The sequence below is a fragment of the Aspergillus aculeatus genome (assembly GCF_001890905.1).
Source record: "Aspergillus aculeatus ATCC 16872 unplaced genomic scaffold ASPACscaffold_14, whole genome shotgun sequence".
Taxonomy (NCBI): Eukaryota; Fungi; Ascomycota; class Eurotiomycetes; order Eurotiales; family Aspergillaceae; genus Aspergillus; species Aspergillus aculeatus.
Window position 1 is genome coordinate 792,040 of NW_017962989.1, and position 21,120 is coordinate 813,159.

The 21,120-nt window shown below is 53.1% G+C and overlaps 5 protein-coding genes across 5 annotated transcripts; 3 read left to right on the forward strand and 2 right to left on the reverse strand.

Annotated features, from left to right (window-relative positions):
• Positions 1–152: 152 nt before the first annotated feature.
• Positions 153–4,011, reverse strand: ASPACDRAFT_1905060 (ATP-dependent RNA helicase ECM16). The gene is made up of 2 exons (XM_020198816.1): positions 3,730–4,011; positions 153–3,673 (listed from the first exon to the last, which is right to left on the reverse strand). Exons 1-2 carry the CDS (start codon positions 3,931–3,933, stop codon positions 278–280), a joined length of 3,600 nt encoding a protein of 1,199 aa, XP_020053631.1. The 5' UTR covers positions 3,934–4,011; the 3' UTR covers positions 153–277.
• A 212-nt stretch (positions 4,012–4,223) lies between these two features.
• ASPACDRAFT_80748 (uncharacterized protein) lies at positions 4,224–5,238 on the forward strand. Its single transcript, XM_020205721.1, has 2 exons — positions 4,224–4,443; positions 4,496–5,238. The coding sequence occupies exons 1-2, from the start codon at positions 4,270–4,272 to the stop codon at positions 4,790–4,792; spliced, it is 471 nt and encodes a 156-aa protein (XP_020053632.1). The 5' UTR covers positions 4,224–4,269; the 3' UTR covers positions 4,793–5,238.
• Positions 5,239–5,547: 309 nt separating this feature from the next.
• ASPACDRAFT_124179 (uncharacterized protein) lies at positions 5,548–8,781 on the forward strand. The gene is made up of 8 exons (XM_020196721.1): positions 5,548–6,769; positions 6,839–7,030; positions 7,080–7,258; positions 7,318–7,429; positions 7,500–7,560; positions 7,634–7,920; positions 8,000–8,109; positions 8,235–8,781. The coding sequence occupies exons 1-8, from the start codon at positions 5,801–5,803 to the stop codon at positions 8,542–8,544; spliced, it is 2,220 nt and encodes a 739-aa protein (XP_020053633.1). The 5' UTR covers positions 5,548–5,800; the 3' UTR covers positions 8,545–8,781.
• Positions 8,782–9,059: 278 nt separating this feature from the next.
• On the reverse strand, positions 9,060–13,741 carry atrF (ABC drug exporter AtrF; the record flags this gene model as incomplete). Its single annotated transcript, XM_020199952.1, has 3 exons — positions 9,060–9,599; positions 9,669–10,052; positions 10,103–13,741. The coding sequence occupies 3 exons, from the start codon at positions 13,739–13,741 to the stop codon at positions 9,060–9,062; spliced, it is 4,563 nt and encodes a 1,520-aa protein (XP_020053634.1).
• A 3,465-nt stretch (positions 13,742–17,206) lies between these two features.
• On the forward strand, positions 17,207–18,577 carry ASPACDRAFT_54030 (uncharacterized protein; the record flags this gene model as incomplete). The annotated part of the gene is made up of 2 exons (XM_020202819.1): positions 17,207–18,223; positions 18,281–18,577. 2 exons carry the CDS (start codon positions 17,207–17,209, stop codon positions 18,575–18,577), a joined length of 1,314 nt encoding a protein of 437 aa, XP_020053635.1.
• Between the last annotated feature and the right edge of the window lie 2,543 nt (positions 18,578–21,120).

Here is a 21,120-nt window from a genome sequence, read left to right on the forward strand (position 1 = left end):
CGGGGGGAGAAGGAGGGATTGATTGTTGGACTGGTTGCGTGGTTTTGCTTGGGGTGGTGAATTATCTTGATGCTTTTGCTTGTATCTTTATCTGGGGTTTAGGGAAGGGAGGATTGATGGGTGCTTGGGCGTTACAGTATGGATTTGCTGTTTTTTTTTTTCACGGCGCCCTCTAAGCTCGTGATACTGCAATACTGGACCTTCGATGTTCAGACACAGCTGTACATTAACTATATTCTCATAACTTTTGCTTGCGGGCTTCGTCGCTATATATATCTCAAGTGACAAACTTCTCGATCACCCACCCCTCTTTGGGATCCTTCTTCTGGATGACCTTCTTCGCCGGCAAAGGCCACCTTGAACCACCGGCCTCGCCTACCAGCGCCGGGATCACCCAGCATGAGCGGCGCTCGGGGATCCCCTCGATCGTCTCCGCCTTGCCGATGGGCTTCCCGTACTCAATCAGCGGCGTGTTGTGGGCGATGGCGGAGAGCTGCAGTCCGCTGGGAGTCGCCAGGGGATACATCCGGATCTTGGGGGTCTGCTCGGCCGCCACCACCGACGGAGAAGATTGTTGGAGGTGGGAATACACGATGTACTGCGGCATCTCCTTGGCGGACATTTGCGCAAGGATGGACGAGGGATGCACATAGACGCACTTCTCGTTCAATTCCAGGCCCGGACCCTCGCGCGACCTCATCAGCGTGAAGTACGGGACGTCGATGGCTCGCTTAGGCGTCCGGGCCATCTCCGGAGGTACAGGCGCAAGATCGGCGCGGAGTGCCACGTTGTCGATGAAACCCGCCGTGATGATCTGCTTGAGAGCCTTAACCTGCTTCTCCGAGGGCTCCGGCAGGCGCGCCTGATAGGCACCGATGAGACCGGGGTTGTTGGTGCGCACAATATCTGTGAGTTGACGGCGGAGCTGGGTGGCTTCCTTGAAGGCCTTGGCGCGCAGGAACATCTTCTCACAGAACGAATCCCCGTCGGAGGCGTATCCGTAGGCGCAGATCGCGGACAGGTATTTCATCGCGTCAGATGTATCGTCATGCTTGCTGAACAGACGATGAGCCCGCGCGTAGTCTTTGTGGCGTTGCTCCCGCGCCGTGTCCTCGAGCCGGTCCGCGTTGGTGTACACCCCTTGGTCCTCGTTGGGTTTCGATGACACGGGATCGATCTGACTCTGAGGGACAAAGAGGTCGCCCACTGCCAGAGCAGCGACGAGGGCGATCACATACGGCATGCAGCCGTGCTGGTGGCCAACGTACAGCATCTTGCCGAATCGAGGAGACAGAGGGTAGGTGGAGAGCCGGTTACCGATCTGTGTGATCTTGCCCTCCGATGTCAGGGCCCCCAGATTCTTCAGCAGCTTTTCGGCCTTGGCCAAGCCTTGCCGGCTAGGGGGCGTGGGGAATGGGAAGTTGATAACGTTATGCAGACCCATGCTCTTCATCTGCAGCACGACACCTTCAATGGGCGTGCGCAGGATTTCGGGGTCGGTGTACTCGGCAAACTCGTTCTCGTAGATCGCGGACGAATAGAGGCGGTAGCAGTGGCCAGGTCCGGTTCTACCAGCACGACCTGCTCGCTGGTTTGCACTAGCCTTGCTGATCCATTCAATCTGGAACTTCTGCACTCCGGTAGACAGATCATATTGCTTCTCCTTAGCTCTGCCGCAGTCAAACACATACTTGATGCCAGGGATCGTCAAACTGGTCTCCGCCACGTTGGTGGCCAGAACAATGAGACGCGAGCCCTCTGGTGGCTCTTCGAAGATTTTGAGCTGCTCCTTGGTCGGAAGTTGAGAGTACAGGGGCAACACGTGGACCCGAGTCGTTGAGCTCATGGCCTCTTCGCCCAGATCAAATTCTTCGTCTTCTTCGTCCGGCTCATCCAAACCAGTGATCTCATAGTCACTTTCGTCATCTCCTTCGCCGCCAGGAACGGACAAATCGGCACCGCCGATTTCCAGATCTTCCGTCTCTAATGGCGCATCGTTGGCCGATATCTGGACCTTCACCTGGGTGGTGTCTGCTCGCTGAGTAGGCTTGAAGGCCTGCTTCAGCCGCTTGGAAAGTTGACGGATCTCGTTCTGTCCTGTCAGGAATACAAGAATTCCGCCCGGAGGCAGCTTGCGATGGCCGCGCGACACTTTGCGGAAAGACTCTTCGACATAATCGCGGTGGGTGCGTCTGGAGAAATGAATGGTGACGGGGTACTGACGACCCTCAGCCTGCACCAGTGGTGGCGGTCCCTGGCGGAATAGACTGGGGTTTTGCGTGAAATCGGAAATGCGCAGAGTAGCAGACATGATCACCAACTTCAAAGGCTTGACAGACGGGTCTTCCTCGCTCATTGATTTCCGAAGATCAACGATTCGGCTCACCATGCCAATGAGGATATCTGTGTTGACACTACGCTCATGGGCTTCATCGATCACGATGACAGAGTATTTCTTCAATGAGAAATCTTCAGCGATCTCCCGGATGAGGATACCGTCCGTCATGAATTTGACGGCAGTTTTGCTGGTTGCTGTACTGTCGAATCGAATCTGATAAGACACACGGTCGGAAAATTGACCCAGCTCATCGCCTACACGTTTCGCCATACTGACAGCAGCAACTCGGCGCGGCTGGGTAACAGCGATAATTCCAGGATTAGGTCCGTCAGGATGGCCATAGCCTGCTTCGAACAGGAATTGGGGTAGCTGGGTGGTTTTTCCGCTACCAGTAGCACCCCAAATCACGATCGAAGGGTTGTTGTAGATGGCTTCCATAATCTTCTGCTCCTCCCCGACAACAGGCAGGCCTAGACGTGCCTGCTGAATTTCTTCGGAACGATTGACTTGGACGCTGAAGGCCTTCCGGTTGGGATCTCCAGTAGTGACCTGCAGCTCTCGAGGCAGCGGCTCTTCCACATAGACTGTGTTCCTCACTGGTCTCTTTGATTCAGGGATAAACGGCATAGGTTCGGCGACAATTGGGACGGTCGCAGGCGTGAATCCCACGGCTTCATTGATTTGCTGCCGAGCCCAATCCTTGAATGCGGACAGTCGCGACTTAATTTTGTCTGCATGCTCTTCGTCTTCATCGTCATCTTCCTCCTCCTCATCCTCATCATCATCGTTGCTTTCTCCGTCCTCGTCCTCGTCCTCGTCCTCGTCACTCCCGCTGCCGCTGCCATCTTCACTTGTATCATCCTCTGAAGTTGCATCTGAGTCTTCTCCGGAGTGTTCTTCATCAGCCTCCTCCTCCTCCTCCTCCTCCTTCTCGCCCTCGTCATCTGATCCAAATCCGTCCCAAGGAACCTCGGGCATAGATATCGTGATTATCGGTTTCTTCTTGGGCGCGCGCTTCCGCTTTTTGAGGATCGGGAACCCATCAGGTCCGAGTTCGAGTGGGCGTTTCAGGCCACTGCCCACTGCCTGGGACTCTGCAGGTGTACTCGCGATGGCAATGGATTTGGCCGGAGGTAGCGAATCGTCTGTCTCGTCACCGGACGAATAGTCGACGTGAGAGGCATTACGGTCTGTAGTCGTGGGCCGAGGCGGTCTCTCATCAGGCCTCTTGCGCTTTCCGAGTTCCTTCGTGCTTTGGAGAGCAGAGGTGTCGACCTTGCTTTGCGCGAGCTTCTTCAACAGTTCAATGTTCTCCTCTTTCTTCAATTTTGTTTCCTGCGAGTGAGATTAGAAAATAGGGTCTCCTAAGCAGCGCACAACAAAAGACGCACAATATACTTATCCAGGCGCTTCTGTTTCTTGGAGGATATGGTAGGGTTCTGCGACTTCAATTCCTCCTTCAGCTTCTGTCGCTTGGCTTCTTTCTCACTTTTGGAGACGGGCAAAATTTCGGCAGCATTGGTATCTACCCCGGTGGTCGACTCCGCCTGCTGCCGGTGTTTCTGCTTCCGCTGACGGGGAACAAACTTGGGCATGGTTCCTGGAGGTAGAAGCGATCGCTCCTACTCAGTCTACCAGGATCAAATGGCCGCAAGATAAGAGAAATCTGAGTTGTGATAGTGATGCTCAATCCATGAGGAGAGAAAAAATTACGCGGCGGAGCCATTCTGCCCCGCAGGCGGTGAGGCAGATACTCACCGCCTTTCGTGATGATCGGCGGCGGGGAATGAATAACTACAGGTCTATCATCTTGCGGCTCCAACAGCTTTCATCAGATCGTACTTCATTTTTGTCTCATTGAGGTATAATACTCTAGACGTTCTACGTGACTTTCTAAGTATAGTCTACGAACACATCGTTCATTTGCCATCATGGTTGAAGCAGTCAATCTTGATCCTTTTCTGGAACCAATCAACCTACCCTTCCCCGCAGTCACAAAACAAGCCGCCGGAGTCATCAATGGTATCCCCACCGATGTTATGCTTGTCAAATTCAGTGACCGGATCTTGGTGACTATCTCGCAAAAGGGTCGACTCGGCCACTGGGTCTGTGATCCGTCTAAGCATTGCACCGACCTTCTCCACTGACCTATCACAGCTTCATGTCCCCTTGGAGAACAAGAATCCCGGTACAGAGAGTTTCCACATCATCCCCGATGCTTCGGATGACAGTCTTCTTCCGATTAGCAACTTGACCGCTACATCACTGCTGGGAGGTCGAGCCCCCGGTCATGAGGTTGTTGGTCAGCTGTATGCTCGGCAGATCGCGAGTGCTATTGTCACCAAGACGCCGGATGAGAAGCGGCTGCTGGTTCTTGGGCTTGGTCTCGAGACAGCCGACGCTGATCGGGATGTCTTCTTCGCTATCATTGATCTGGTGCTTCAGTGCGTCTGAGGAGTGGGCAAAGTAGGTCGAAGGCGGCAACTGCTATGCTGACTTGAAGCTGTGGCTGTTCGGCATGGTTCATACCCGTATCCGATTTTCGGGTCGAACGCGTGGAGATTTCTCTCCTTTCCTCAGGATTGATTTTTCTGGTCTCCTCAGAAACCAATATCCTCCAGCTAGAGTTGGAGAAAGTGAAGACAAATCAGATGAAGTGTCAGGAGCATTGAGTCGGTATGCGTCCGACAACCAAACTCGCAAACCTGGCTGTAAAGGACAAGGGAGTGCTGAACTAACGCGAAGGAGACAGTCTGCGCCCTGTGGGAACAACTATTCAACGAAACAATGTCCCTGGGAGGGATGAACTCCAAAGATGGTTTTGAGATGGTATGGGATCGTTTTGTCAGCGGTAATACAATAAATATGATCTATCATTAGGTCTAGTGATTCTCTAAGGCCTAGAGGCGCAGCTTTAGATGAAATTTGGTCGTTAAGAGCATCACAAAGCTAGCTGTGGCTTGCCTATTCTGTTGCGGCGACTCGCACTGAATAAACTAACCTCGTCATAACTCTTTAAGTAGCGAATAGTGCCCAAAACTAAGAAATCTCTTTGTAGGCACTAGCATGAACGTGCTGTGCAGTGAAAGTGAGGGTAAGGTGAATGGGATTGATTGTCTGCGGCCCTCCGTCAGCCTAGTCACGTGCTAGCGGAGAGAGGCTCCCAGCATCTGATCAAACGCTCATCAGCTTTCCACATAACTACCTGCCACTTTCAACTATCTGCCTCGAAACATACTCTAATTAGATAGTCTCCTCTTATCAAGCTTTCTAGCTGCCACAGAGCGGATATCAGCCCCAGCTCTGGTGGGATTCATAGTCCGAGAACACAAAGCTTGGGTAAACAACAGCAACTACAACTCTCGTTTCGGTAATGCAGCCGCCGCAGAAGTAAACGCTAATTTACTATACTATCCCCAACCCCTTCCAAACTGACTTGTGTCCATCCCACAACTGCTCAAGATGCACTCAGAAGATGGTGATGATCCAGAGCTTCGAGCAGCAATCGCTGCGTCTCTGGTGGACATTAGAGATTCTGCGGATGAACCGCCATCCCGGCGCCGTGAACAGGCTGTCGTCGACTTGACCGGTGAAACTGAGTCCGAATCTGACAACGATGTGGTGCCTTTTTATCCCAAATCAAGATCTGTCATTGGGTCTGAGACCGACGATGAGGAAGATGAGGACATGAAGCGCGCCATCGCGCTCTCCTTAAAGGAGTCCAGAGAAGTTCAGGATCCCTCCTCTGCGTCCCCGCCGACGGTCCGAGAAACCAGCACAGATCCGAGCCTGAACCCCCCTTCGCTGATCAACTTGGAGGTTGACGATGACGATGACGATGATACAAAGAGAGCTATTGCGGCATCCATGCTGAGTGTAACAAGCCAGCCTCCAGGAGCTCTGCAAACAGCTACAGAGCAGGCCAGCGCTAGCCGGATTTCTGCTTCTACCTCGACAACGACTATCAGGGATGATGCCACTCAAGTTGAACCAGTTAAGCCCATCGGTATCTTTGGGCTCGATCGGAAACAGATGGAGCAAGAGCGTCTAGCGCGACTTGCGAAACGAAAAGCCGCCGACGACACATCACTCAACGAGCGTGAATCCAAATCCTCGAAAATTGAAGCGACTCCCACCCCTCGCATTAGCAAGCCCGTTCAGGACAGCGAAATAGCGAGAGTTACTAGCGCCTACTCCAGTGCGTTGACATCCTCACCTCTGCAATATCCAGAAGGAGTAGTCAAAAAGACATGGGCGTCTGGCTTTCCGCGACAGGGCGACGATATCAAGATCGAAGAGGTGTTGCAAAAGGCCGATCTAGAATTAGCAGTATTGAGCTCGTTCATGTGGGATCTGGATTGGCTATTCTCCAAGACTGATACAAGAAGCACACGCTTTCTCCTGATGATGCAAGCCAAGGACGATGCGACGGTGAGAAACCATCAGTCAAATTTTTTGACGATCTCGCGTAGTGTCACCTGTGAACTGACCTCTCCCAAGAAACGCCAGTATGAATCAGAGGCAGCAGCCTTGCGCAATGTGCGACTTTGCTTTCCCCCGATGGATGGACAGGTGAATTGCATGCATTCGAAGCTGATGCTGCTGTTCCATCCTACATATGTTCGCATCGCAGTGCCAACCGCCAACCTGACCAACTATGACTGGGGCGAAATGAACGGGGTCATGGAAAATGTATGATACATGACATGTTGTTCTTTGGCACAGCTAATCAGATTTGCAGAGCGTCTTCCTGATTGACCTGCCGAAAATCGACGTGAAGAAGCAGGAGTGTCCTACGACGGCATTCTATGAAGATCTGGTATACTTTCTCAAAGCCTGCACTTTACATGAAAACATCATCGCGAAGCTGAGGAGCTTTGACTTCGCGACGACTGCTAAATATGCATTTGTCCATACAATGTAAGGAGCTGATCCCGCATGCCAAAACAACACCTCAAGAACTGACTGGACACAACAAGCGGGGGTGCACATACAGGGACTGCATGGGAGCGCACGGGCTACTGTGGTCTTGGGCGTGCAGTAGAACGCATGGGTTTACGCACGTCTAACCCAATGAACATCGACTTTGTCGTAAGTACAGTCCTATACCATTCTACTTATCATTGCTTCCATACGTCATTAACCAAACCAACCGCAACAGACATCCTCCCTTGGATCTCTCACCGACGACTTCCTCAGATCCATATATCTCGCCTCCCAGGGTTCGCCCAATTTTCCATCCCTCCTCAGCCTAGAACCCTCCATGAGAACTAACCAAAATATCTCAATCAACAGGAGACACCGGAATAACCGACCTGACCCTCCGCACGTCCAAAACCTCCCCCGCAAAACACCTCACCGACCCCACCACCCTCATCCCCCACAGCACAGCCTCAGAATGGAAAGACGACCGGTTCCGCGTTTACTTTCCCTCGCAAGCCACCGTCGCCGCCTCCAAGGGAGGGCCCAATTGCGCGGGCACGGTCTGTTTCCAGTCAAGATGGTACGAAGGCGCCAAGTTCCCGCGTCACGTCCTCCGCGACTGCGAGAGCCAACGCCGCGGAATGTTGATGCATAATAAGGTATATCCCGCACATCCTTATGCCCAACCTCCGCAAGAAAAAAGACATAGTTTGACTTAACCGAGTTCAATGTGAATAGATCCTCTACGTCCGCCCCGATGAGCCCATCCCGCTCGCACCGCAGGACAAGAATAAAGCATGTAGAGCGTGGGCGTATGTCGGAAGTGCAAATCTGTCGGAAAGTGCATGGTACGTTACATGCCGAAAAACCTGGGACTCCTATCTCCATCGCCCTTGCCCTATCTCTCATACCCCCCTCTATCAAGAACAAAACAAGATTACGGTCGCTGATCTAGAATTTGCATCATATCCAGGGGCCGCCTCGTGCTAGACCGCACAACCAAACAGCCCAAGCTCAACTGTCGCAATTGGGAGTGTGGGGTCGTGGTCCCCGTTTTTGAGAATCGTAATAAGTCAGATGCTGTTGCGAACAGCACCAGCACCAGCACCAGCACCACCAGCAGTGCTTCCTCCTCGCAGACACAAACACAGAACGACGACGACGACGGGACAGGCGGCGGCGGCTTGGTTGGCTTATTTGCGGGGACAGTGCCCGTGCCGATGCGTGTGCCGGGGCGATACTACGAAGGCGGGAGGAAGCCGTGGTTCTTTTCGGAAGGTTGATATGCATATGCAGCCGGTGGTAGGTAGTAGTGCTTCGATTGGGGAATTTGAGCCATGGCCCTTTTTAAAGAAAGAAAGCTTCGCTTCAGCACTTGTCTAGCTTATGATATTACGAAATTTCCGGGGTTTTGCAGCAAGACATAACGAATGAGCAGAAAATGTAATTTCTTTCCCAGCGGGAGTTCTATCTCTCAACCGCTGCAACAATCATAATAGAACTAAGAATGAAATCCCTCGACCACAAACACACGCGCTGATGCATGACAAAAATGCCGTCTAGATACTTCTCTTCTGATTATGTACTTTTGATAATAGTATGTTGAATAAATAAATGCCGATTACCCCGAAGCATGAAAAACACCGGGTATAGAACTGTGCCCGAAGAGCAGAAGGAAATCCTTCCAGGCCACCACCGACCGAAATCACATGGCACGTGACATCATATGGCATCACCATAAAACAGCCATGAACTAAGAAGTCCATGCTGAAATCAATTCAAAGAATGGGTGTTTTTTTCACTGCTTCTCTCCCTTGCTCTTCTTGGTGAACAACCCCTTGATGCCACCGATCACCTTGCCGAGTGCGGAGAAGACAAAGCCCAAGCCGAACGACCACCCGCGGACGCGCACGCAGTAGATCATGAAGTAGACGAGCGCCCAGTTGATGATCACGTAGGCCAAGAAGATGCCGAAGCAGTGCCACTTGTCGCCGTCGTGGACGTTCAGCGTGTGCATGTATTGGGTGCCGTTGGCGTAGGGGCAGTACTGGCAGTCCGCGGTGGCGCTCGGGTTGGCGAGGTAGCCGTTGCCGACGCTGGAGACCCAGTCGCCCGCGTAGCTGGCGCAGGTCTGGCCGGACGGGGGGTTGAAGTGGGTGGTCTCCGTGGAGGAGCACTCGATGGTGACGGTGGGGAAGACGGCCGAGATCACGCCGCGCAGCCACCAGGTCACCGGGTTGACGTAGTACATCCAGTATTTCCAGAACACCGGGTAGTTGGAGTACGGGCGGACGACACCGTTGAACAGACTGGTCATGACGAAGAAGAAGGGGAGGACCTGGTTGGGATGTTAGACTGGGACTTGGCCGAGAAGATGGGGGCTTTTGAGGGGGGGGGATAGGCTTACGTTGGAGATGACGGTGAAGGAGGGGGCAAAGGCACAGATCCATTGACCCCAGCTGGCTTGGAAGAGGAAGAAGAGCATCGACATGAGGAAGACGTAGCCCGCGTTACTGGAATCAGTGGGGAACCCGGCCGGGTAGTACCACAGCAGCCAGTAGATCAGAGCGGACACGATCGCCATTGGAATCTCGCAGATGATGTTGGCGGTACAGAAAGCGAACCAGCCATAGATACGGCTCGGGTATTCGCGCGCTTCCCAAAGGGCGCGGTTCATGTAGAACTTCGGGACCAGGCTGTTCAGAACAATGGGTGGGAGAAGAATGATCAGGAAAGTCGAGAACATGCGGTCTTGCATGCTAGAGATGGAGTTGCCCAGCATCCAGAAGGTCTGCGACTGTTAGTGCGGGATTCAACTTGGATTAATCGGGAAGTACTTACGAAGCCGTTGAAGATACCGATGATGACGCTGACAAACAACTTTCCGTAGTAGTAGGAAGGATCTCTCCAGTATTGCCGGAAAATTCTCATCATGAGATGGTAAGTCTGCGTCATGGCTGGAGCTGCAAATTCGTACGTCGTACCCGACTCGGGAAGGGGAATCTTGCTGCGCTCCTCCCGGATATTTTTGATCTCGGCCAGAATCTTCTGGTTCTGCTCTGAGTTCTGCCATTCTTCATTCCAGTCATAAGTTTTGCCATCCTTCTTGGTAGCCTTTGCAGCCGTTTCGAGAATGAACTCCGCAACGTTCTTAGACGGAGGGCAAACGACTCCACGATCGGCGAAGTAGTTCTTCACGTCGCGGCCCTCATGGCCAACGGGACCGAAGTAGAAAGTGTTACCGCCAGGGTTCAAGGCCAAGATCATGTCGAATTGCTGGATCAGCATGGACGAAGGCTGGTGGATGGTACACACGATAGCCTGTCCTGCCTGCGAAAGCTTCTTCAAGAATCGCACAATGGAGAACGCCGCTTGACTGTCCAGACCACTAGTGGGTTCATCAAGGAAAAGAAGCAGACTGGGCTTCGCAGCCAACTCCACACCAATGGTCACCCGCTTCTTCTGCTCGACATTGAGAGAACCGATAATAGCATCCTGGATCTCCTCCAGCTCAAGAAGGTCGATGATCTGGTTGACGTAATCGATTTTCTCCTGACGAGGAGTATCCCTATCCTGACGGAGTAGAGCCGAGAATTCGAGAGCCTCGCGGATAGTGGCGGTGTTGTCGTGAAGATCCATTTGCTCGCAGAAACCAGTACCACGTTGGAAGTCCGTGCCCAGAGGATGGCCATCAACAAGCATATCACCCGTTACAACACCCATCTTCTGGCGTTGGGCCAAAGTGTTGAGGAGCGTCGTCTTACCCGCTCCAGAAGCACCCATCAGGGCGATCATGAGTCCAGGCTTAGCGTAACCATTGACACCGTTCAGAAGCTTCCGGGTTCCATTACCATAAGGCACAGTATACTCGACGTTGGACCAAGTGAACACTCGGTCGCTAGACGAGATACGGTTGAAGGTTTCACTGTTTGCACCGGACTGAGACTGTCCCTGGCCCGCGGTTTGCATCTTCTCTTCGTCGTTGCCTTTGCTAGCCTGCGCCTTGAGCTGTTTAGCACGGCGGGAGCGCTTGAATACCAACGCACCACCTCCGCCACCCACGAACGAGAGAACTTCGGCTGCAAACACGGTGACCAAGATATAGAGGACGGTAAAAGCAATGACGACGCCAAAGTTACGCCATAGATGGTGGCGAGTGAACTGGTAAGTCGTTTGGATGTAACTGCTTCCTGCAACGGTCGTCGAACCCAGTTCAGAACCAGTCAGAGCGCATCCTTGGTATCTAGAGTCGATGCCCGGCCCTTGGGGTACCAGCATCGAAGGAGCACAGTCCATTACACGATTGGCGAATTCGTTGGAAAGCACGGCTTCGTAACTGTAAGAGAGCGGGTTGACGTAGAAAAGCCATCCGAACCAAATCGAGCCATCAATGAGGGACTGTTTGGGGATGACATAGCCAACGAACAAGATCAACACATTCAAGGCGATACCACTGAACCGAACCGCGTCATCAATTGACGGGGACAGCGCCGCGAACATGCGATACATTGAGGTGATGCAAAACGTGGTGGTGTACACGAACAGGAAGTAGATCCAGAACTTAGACGCGTCCACATCAAACCCAGCCATGAAATAGACGATGATGGTGAAAGGAACGACCATACAGAAGATTGCCGGGAAATCCACCACAACACGAGCGATCGACACAGCAGAAGGACGGTAGAATGCATAGTCTTTATGACGTGCGACGATAGCACGTCCACTGACCGCAGGCATCAATTCCGTCAATTGCAACCAGCCAAGGAACAGAATAGAGAAGAACAGAGCACCACCGCGCGAGAAAGCGCCGCTGGTATCCATAGATTCTCCATAGAACAGAGAGGAGACGATAAGAGCGTTGGACAAGATGATGAAGTACTTGGTGTAGAGTGATGTTTTGTCACCCCACAGCAGCCAGAACTCACGCTGCACACATGCAGCAACCTGTCGAACCAGAGAGACAGTGTAAGGGGACTTCTTGGAAACGGTTTTACTCTTGGATTGAGCGACGGACTTCTGGAAGCGACGGGTGTTCTCGCAGTTGGTGTCCTGGAGCTGCTTCTCATAGCCAGCGACATCATCTAAGATACGCCTGTAAGCACTGCTCTGGCGGAAGACCGCCTCGAGCTCCTCTGCAGTCTTGGGAGTAGATGCTTCACGACCTGGCTGGAATTGACGGGCATTGACATCGCACAGGGAAGTGAGGAAATCGGCCGTGGTCGATCCGTCCGGACAAGCAAAGCCGAGGTTCTCGAAGTACTCCCTCGCCTCGCTGGCGGGTCCTTGGTAGAGCATGCGTCCTGAATCGATCACCATTACCTTATCCATGAGTTCGTAAATGCTCTCTCCGGCTTGGTATAGGGTGACGAATGTGGTGCGCTTGCTGACGTCGGTCATGATCCGGAGTGACTTTGCGTAGTCCAAGGCAGTACTGGCATCCAAGCCACGGGTTGAGTTGTCCCAGCAAACGACGGAGGATTTCGTTGCCAATGTCTCGGCGATACTGACACGTTTCCGCTCACCACCAGAGACACCGCGAACGTATTCGTTTCCGACAACCGTGTTTTTTGTGTGAGAAATACCAAACATCTTCAGCAAGGCGTCGATGATGACAGGGATGCTGTCCCGATCATGCTTCTTCGTCTTGTTGATCAGCGAGAATTTCAGGGTCTGCCAAACAGTCAAGTTCGGGAAGTGTTGATCATCCTCCTGGTTGTAGTTGACCTCACCGCGGAAGTGTTTGTGCTGTTCCTCGGCGGACATACCACCGTAACTGATTTCACCTTCAACGCCGGCAAAAGCGCCTCGGTCGTTGGCAATCGTCTTCAGGAAGGTGGAACAGCCGGCACCTGGTCTACCCAGGACGAACATCATTTCACCTTCGCGAACCGCACCCGTGAAATCATGAAGCAAGTCCCTCACCGGAGGCTTGCGACCGAACTGGAGCTGCGGGACGAACCTGCAGACGATCTTGTACAAATCGGGGCCAAAGGTCCCAATGACAGCATCGGGGAGAGTGCGGACAAAGGAGGCACCAGTCTCGATTCCCTTGACGGTGACATTCTTGAACACGACCCCGACTTTCTTCGCCGGCTCGCCGGCTGTTGTGCGTCGTTCGAGGTGGCCACCCATCAGGAATTCGCCCAGGTCGAATGCGCCATAGTCGCCTTCAGTAGAGCCGGAGAGTTCGTCGCCTTCCAGAGCTTTCTCTTCATCGGGTCGAGAAGCCTTCGAGCGGCGTCGCTGAGCGTCGCCTTTGACGGAACGAGTACGATGCAGACTAAGCCTGGTCAGCTCCCGTCTCATCTCCTCCAAATCCTCCATCGCCCCGCGACGAGAGACGGGTTCCGTGCCCCGCTCTCCCCAGTGACCCTCTTGGGATGTCTCGCTATCGCTAGTCGACAGGGACGGATCGGAGGCGACGGCATGGGGCACGTGGTGGCTTGCTTCGTGGCTGTCGGGCCGGGTTTCATTCGGCATTGTTGGGATTTCTTGCAAGTCGCCCGGCATCCGACTCCCCTCGGCCATGGTATTAGACATGATTGAGTTGATTTTCCTCGCAGGCAGATCGAGGTGCGCTTTCGGAGCCTGTCTATAGTTCGAGTGTGGAAGCAATCAATGCGCTAGGAAGTCAGAGTAATTCGGGCCGTATTCGTAATCGAATTCCACAGATGTCAGTTGGAATGGGGCAATTGCGCGTCGAACGGATAGGGATTAAAAAGATGCAGATAGGAAAGTAATGATACCGAATCGTTCAATTCGGGATATATGCAAATTGGTATGTACAGCCGGAACTACAGCCAGAGAGCGTCGAGAAAAAGAAAGGAACAAGGTGATGTAATTAGAAAGATTATATAAGAAGCCCGGACTTGAATGAAAGCTCTGGGAGCTCTCACCAATATGGACCTGTGTAGAGGAGGGGAGAGGGTCTATAGAACGAGAAACACAATGGGGATCAACCACGCCAGGAAGACCAGAGAAGCTTGATAAATAGGGGAGAGCCAGGAGGGGCTGCTGATGGCGGTCGTTGCATCATGGTTAAAAGCCGCGAGTCTGCGCTGATTAACTCCGTGTGGGCCACCTTTCACAGGGAAAAAAAAATTCTGGTGGATTTGTCAGAATCTTCTAGCCGTGGAGAAGAACAGGGTCTTGCTTCAGCGAGGCTGCAATCAGAGGATGAAACGAGGTGGGCTGGGTGGAGGAAGACGCCAACCGAACTGTGGATCGAAGGGTGGCCGCTGGCGGCGATGGCGGCGATGGCAGCGCGGGTAACGCAGCTGCAAAATAAGGAAGGGAAATGGGAAAGAAGCGCGAGAGGGGCAAGAAGGGAAGGAAGGTAAATTCCAGAGTCGAAATGAGTCAGGATGAGCGCGGTGGATGCCATCAGGAGGGCAAAGGATTGGTTGAAGGACGAGGTATCTGATTCAAGATCGGCTGGACCCGAAGAAGCATGAAAAAGTTCGACCGGAGATAAGCTGCGAAAAGTCCTCGGGCTTTAGTCATCCGTGCTTCTAATTGGTCTGGTCGGGTCATCCGTGCCTGGTCGCTAGGCAGTCAAAAATTCACTAGTCAGCGCATTTCACCGGAATTCATATTCCCCCTCAAGGATTATTAATGGGCTCCAGCACGCTGCTTACGACAGACCACTCAGATCGGGGTCTGATTTCGGTTAGCCAGTTTCCATTCTTCCTTTCATTCCATTCATAGTGCCCGCGATAAGGATGATTGCCCGGCTTGGCTGCAAACAGTCAGTCTTCTGCCTATCAATTGGACTACCTTCTACAGTTATCGCAACATGCTCCTTGCTATATCTTTCCTCCCACTTTCTATCGAGCTCAGCATGGCTCAGTCACGCTTGGAATTTACGATTGGGAGCGGAGGACAACCCATTCCTCGGAGCCGAATACTCGTAGTATTTGGGTAGGAATCGATAGGTCTTCTGCAGGCTGCCAGTTGCCTGGATGTCAGCCAGGAATCCGCCGAGCCGCTAGTCGACATGATGAGCAAAATGTCCCAGCGCACGGATCAGGGCCAAGAACTTCGAGACCACTATGAGCACGTAGACTTAAGAGTCTAGTGAGTTTCATTATCACGTTCTTCACTCACCTTTCTCACCTTTCGATGGACTTCCATATCACCATCTCCCTGCCCAATTCCGACGACCCCAATGAATGAGGCAATGATGACACTCTTTCCTCTTCCTCTCCCCTCTGCCCCGGTCTAGTGCTTGCCGGGCATTCCGGTTGATCTTCCCTGGGCTCCACACAAACCTGCTCGGTAGAGGTCAGGATTGGTCGGGCGAAGCTGCGATTGCATTAGTAATGCAGCTTGGTCGGCATGCGGATCACCGGCCGGTTCCCGAGTCAGTCAGCATTATAACCCCGATAATCTCCAGAACCGAATCCCCGTGTCGTTTTCTTTAGCAGGCTGCTATGGATCTGTATGCCGATGATCAGTCATATTCAGAGAGAGCCAGCACACTCTACCCTCGGTTGTGTGCACGCCCACACCGCTCATACATAGGCAAGAGTGAATTGAGCCCGCGGCAACAACGGTCTGCGATTGACCAAGACGACCAGCTGACAACTAACTTGCATGATGAACAGCACCATTGAATGCACAACCTTCGCAGCCTGCATGCATCTTCCTTGACCGCACTGTTTTGGTAGGTATAGGGCATATGAACGGCGGATGAAACAATTCCTCTGGCCGACAGAAGTACATGCCGACTACTCATGTATACCGTATCACTCTCCAACCCCACATTCGGTTGCGATATGCCGCGGCCGCGAGAAGCACCAGTAGGAAGCGATCGTGAAGCTGTCGAGGAGATACAGATAGTCAAGCGCCAGTCATATTCTGTGACCAGATAAGCACAACCATCCAACAGCTGGCCACCCAACCATATCAGGCAGATGTGCAAGCATCCGGCCTGAACTCATCGAAACGTACAGGAGGCGTTTCTACACCCTCAGGACAACATGCCTCATCAGACTCTATCCTCTTTGAAACCGGTGAGTTGTCATCTTGTCGTAATTTGTAGCCATCAGCACAGCTTCAAGAGACACCTCTTGCCAGAATGTCTGCTTTTGTCACTCATTGTTGTCAGGCATAACAACATCATAATTAGGTGCTTGCCAAGGTGAGCCAACAGCTGATACGACAACCCACGTGTGAATGTGGAACCAGTGGATTCGGCACTTTGTGCGGTATAACATGGTCATTATAGTCCGGCCTTTCCGACAAGTATAGACCGTCCCTACATTTATGCATTGCAGTTTCCAAATTCAGGGCTCACTTGTGCGAGATTATGGACAATTGTTTCTGTCCCGAGTTTCAGAGATCTCGAGTTCATGGCGAGTGTAGGACGGTAGAAAGATATGGCCTAAGTGTATTACTATGAAGTAGTAAATCAGCCGAGACGCGGATAGCTAAGCATTGTTTGAGTAACTTCTTTGGCCGATCCAACCAAGGAATTCCAAACGTGACGGGATCAGCCTCATGTACCCAAATCACCCACCAGTGTACCATCAGCCAACCGGTAAGAGTTTCTCATCGATCGCAAGACTAAAACACGGTCAGGAACAGCAGCTGACATGCTCTGGTTCCTGTAATAGCTCGACTTAAGCGTCGACTGATTCCGCCCATCTTGGCAGCCGACGCCTGCTGTTCGTTATCGCATCGCCTCATCTGACTTGCTTCCCTCCCCTCACCTGACAAAGCCTCATCCGTCGGTCGCCAACACTGTCGTCATTGATCATTCTCACTGCTTGTCTATAGTCATGACTTCCACAATTAGTTCTACCCCAGATTCCCATGTACCAGATCTGAACCCCAGTTTTCCGGGGTCTCCCGATCTACTTTTGCCCATGGAGATCCGACACTGGCAACCTCGCGATGGGAATTCAGGTTGATGGCAACAGCGCAAAAGCAGTATCCTCTACGATGAAGTCCCCCACGGTGGCCATGGTGACCATCGATCGTTCTCCAGCTTCATTGCAACAGCCCGTTGGAGCAGCACCGCCGTCCTCCTCTCGCCCCCCGGCCCCTCAGCCCCCTGACAAGACGAAGACACCTTCCAACCCAGCGCTTCCCGATCTTAACCTCGTCAATCCTCGTCTTCTCATCAACGGAGCGTGCATCTACGAGCGTCATCTCCCAGGGGACGCATACATCACCGCGCGAGTGCAGCGCCTCCAGCACGGATACTACTCCAGCCCCGCCGTCTCCAACCAAGACGCCGACCATGTGGATTTCCTCGGCGTGACCTTTGTCTTCCACTCGCCCAATACCTTGTCGCATCGCTTCAAGGCCGCGACCATCCGCGCATCTGTCCACGGGAGTCGGAACCCCCCATCCTCCGGGGTAGCGGCTCGAGCCCGGAACAACCCTCGATTCTTGATGCACGCGCCGCACCTCCTCTACGGCGCGGTGTCTCCGGAGACCATGCAGTGGAACTACAGCCTCAGCGGGTCGCTGGGAGTCGCCGACCTGCCCCTGATCGCCAGTCTGTCGCCGAGCGGGGGCATCAACGGCCGGTACAAGCGGTACGAGATGATGCGCATCCAGGGGTCCGTCCGGTCGCGGAGGAGCCCCCGGGGTCGCGAGTACGACGTCGAAGCCGGCGAGATCGTCTGGTCCCTGGAGGAGAATACGCTGCAGCGATCTGGTCTTCCGCGGGAGTTCACCTTCGCCATGCTGATCCAGAAACCACGCGCAGAGAGCCGGGTGCACTTCACGCTGGAGATCGAGCCGGTGCTGCAGAGCTGGGTTTGCAGCTATCCAGGGTTATTGTTGGGGCTGCCTCGCTACAAGCCCGTGCGACGACGGCCGGTGGACTTTCGAGTGCAGGTAGGCCAGCGGTTCGAGCCGGTCACTCCGAAACGGGGATTCAATTTTGCGGCTCTAGAGAGTTCGTTCGATGACTATGTCCATATGCCGGGACGCAAGTTTTCTACCGGGGTAGGTATATCCCCTTGGGTGAGGCTGGGTGTCAGATGCGGTGGCTAAGCAGGTTAGATCTCCCCGGACGGTGGGATAGTCCAAGACGACAATGAGATCCGACGAGACGTGACGCGCGATTTGACGATGATCGATCCGCTCGGGGGCGTGGCCAAGATCCCCGCTCCGGCCAATGCTGCCTGGAAGCTGGCGAGAAGGACGGCACTGGACCAGGCTGCCGTGCCTTCCATGGCAGGCTTTGACCCGGGCTCATTCATAATGCGGCTGTTGTTAGACAACGACCAGAGCACGAAGCATACACAGGTGGCATCCGAACTGACCACAATTCGGGAGACAAAATTGGAGGAGCGTTAGAGCATGCGACAAAGTCGTCGGAGCAGCCGTACTTAGAGCGAGTGCCAGAGTGGCTAGTTGAAGGTTGCATTTTGGTGGTCTTGTTCGTCCCAGCATTTACCAGCATGATATACCCGAACTACTATTTTAGAATTCTAGTCTTTCTTGAACAACAATACTACAACACCCGAGCCTGTTCTTAAAATTTGGCCTTCAACCCACCCTCCGTCCTTCCATTCCTTCCGAACCTCGTATATCGCAACCGTCACACAATCCGCATCAGTCCCAGCAAGGTCAGGATTCGCCTGTCGCCATCGCGTCACCATACTCGCCGACCCGAGACTCCTCCCCAACTCCTCCAATTCTGCGACTGCCGCACTAGAAAATCCCCTTTATCCTTTACCGCACCCCCGCGATTCCACTCCATGCGCGTGAATCGACTTTCCGCGAACCCTTCCACCGGCGGACTCACCGTCCACGGTAGAGGAAGAGCATCATACAAGGACCTCGAAAGCCGATTCGAGGGGAGTTCGGACGGCGCGAGCACCACATCTTCGGAATGAGAGAGCGCCCTCTGAACGGCCATCGCATTGGGCGTAGTAGGATCTGGTGCCAGGATCAGCTCAAACGCATCCAAAGCGCCAAGTCCAAATCGCCACCGTCCCCCCCTGTCTTGACTGTGAGTTGCATCTGCTCCCAGGATTCCCGCATGGAGAACCACTGCGCCTTATACCAGATTCAGTGGGCTGCCAGCCTCGAGCCCCTTGCACAAGTACGGTAACGGTGGTAACCACGAACCGACATCGCGCACATCACTAAATCCACCGGCGCATCATCACCAACATCATCCTTAGTGGCAGCCGCAGCAGCAGCAGGCATTCTGGGGGAGAACCCCCAGACCCCCCTTCTTTTCACCTTCCCAAACACAGCGTCACGCAGCGGCAGATGCCCCCTTCGGGAGAATCTGCCTGAAGATACATGTTTTGAACACGGACATGGGATAGGGCTTTGCCCTCGTCAACGACGGTGTCGTGCTCTACGACGGAAGATTGGGTTCTGGGTGTGGATTCTGGGTCATGGTTGGGAAGTCGTTCGTGGGATGTGTGGTTTATGGGGTTGAATAGACAGGGGCAAGCTTTAGCATCAGTAATGATAGATTGCATATGACATGGAGTGGATTCGGGACTATCATGCAATATCTCTAAGAGAGTGAGTCACTCTTAGATAGGAGTGCTAAGCACAGAGGTAGATGGTAGTGCTGACATTGACGTGGTTAAGATACTATAAAGGTCTGAGAGAGCTGGGGGGGAGTCCCTATACTACAAGTCAAAGCACTAACACACCGTAGAAGGGCCGGTAATGCATGACTGAAGGCACAGTGCAATAGCAATAGTCATTTAGTTACAAACAAACACAATACACTATACGAACCAAGCACCCTCGTCAAGCCATCCTGGAACTAGGTACCATGGCAATGATACCGCTTTCACAAACCACTTTAAGTTGACGGGTTAAAGCGTCCTCCCGAAGACGGTCTATGCTCTCGAGAGCTCCCCCCCGTTGCCAGAATCCAACCACACCTTCTTCTCGAACCAGATCATTGTATAACCCAAGACCCACAATATAGACCCTCCTCTTATCATCAGACCCAGCTCAGAGATAGCTACAAGGTAGGTAGCCAACACCCGCTGAATAAGCACCCACCCATCCCATCCTCTGAATAATCAATGTAATCCCACGCTCGGTGATTGGCGAACGTCCTCCTCCTGACTAGAGCCTAGTGGAAAGCAGTTTCTCCACCGTGTGGAGAACCAGAAAATCCCCCCCTCCAAGTGGATCATCACAATGGATTCCCACTTACTGGAGCAAGTGTAGCTAGCGCCGCAGCATTCACTGCACAGTGCACACAAAATCGACCTGCCTGTTCTAGGAATTGGTTCGGATCCACAGTTGGATGGAGTATGGAGTCTCGATTGAGTCGATTCATGCATCTGAATCATGACCATGAGACTGACTGTCCAGTGTACTGTAACCTATTTATGTGTCATTCGAGATTTATCAATTGACCTGACTCGTTGGATGGATCTATTCTTTTTCTGGGTAGGCGAGAAATCTAGACTCCCCAGTCTGATCATGGTGGAGATCAAGGTGGAAGTGTCCAGTCTACAACATCCGATTGAAAAGAAAAACAATATCCTCAGTACCTTACTAGGTAGGTACTGCTACTGATATTCTTCCTCCTGCAGGACCACAAAAACAAGGATACCGGAGATCCACCATTCCTCAAAAGCAACCACAGAAGCCCGATAGAGAAGACCACCCCTATAGAGACCACACCGCCACCATCCACCTCCCAGCATAGACCCCAACCATCCATCCAAACAACATCAGCCCCCCAAAACACCACAAAACAACACCCAGAATGGAACCACCACCCAAACAATGTCCCCCAAACCAACATCCACCCCGCTAACCACCATGCCCTACCCCGTCCACGATTGATCCACGGACCCGGGGCAGGCGGCGGTGTTGCGGCGATGCAGGAGAGGGGGGGGGGGGGGGGT

Coding starts and splice junctions, on each gene's coding strand:
- ASPACDRAFT_1905060 (XM_020198816.1), bottom strand. CDS start 3,933: ATGCCCAAGTTTGTTCCCCGTCAGCGGAAGCAGAAACACCGGCAGCAG. Junction 3,674..3,729: donor AGCGCCTGGATAAGTATATT/GTGCGTCTTTTG, acceptor TCTCACTCGCAG/GAAACAAAATTGAAGAAAGA.
- ASPACDRAFT_80748 (XM_020205721.1), top strand. CDS start 4,270: ATGGTTGAAGCAGTCAATCTTGATCCTTTTCTGGAACCAATCAACCTA. Junction 4,444..4,495: donor AGGGTCGACTCGGCCACTGG/GTCTGTGATCCG, acceptor GACCTATCACAG/CTTCATGTCCCCTTGGAGAA.
- ASPACDRAFT_124179 (XM_020196721.1), top strand. CDS start 5,801: ATGCACTCAGAAGATGGTGATGATCCAGAGCTTCGAGCAGCAATCGCT. Junction 7,430..7,499: donor CAATGAACATCGACTTTGTC/GTAAGTACAGTC, acceptor CAACCGCAACAG/ACATCCTCCCTTGGATCTCT. Junction 7,561..7,633: donor CATATATCTCGCCTCCCAGG/GTTCGCCCAATT, acceptor CTCAATCAACAG/GAGACACCGGAATAACCGAC.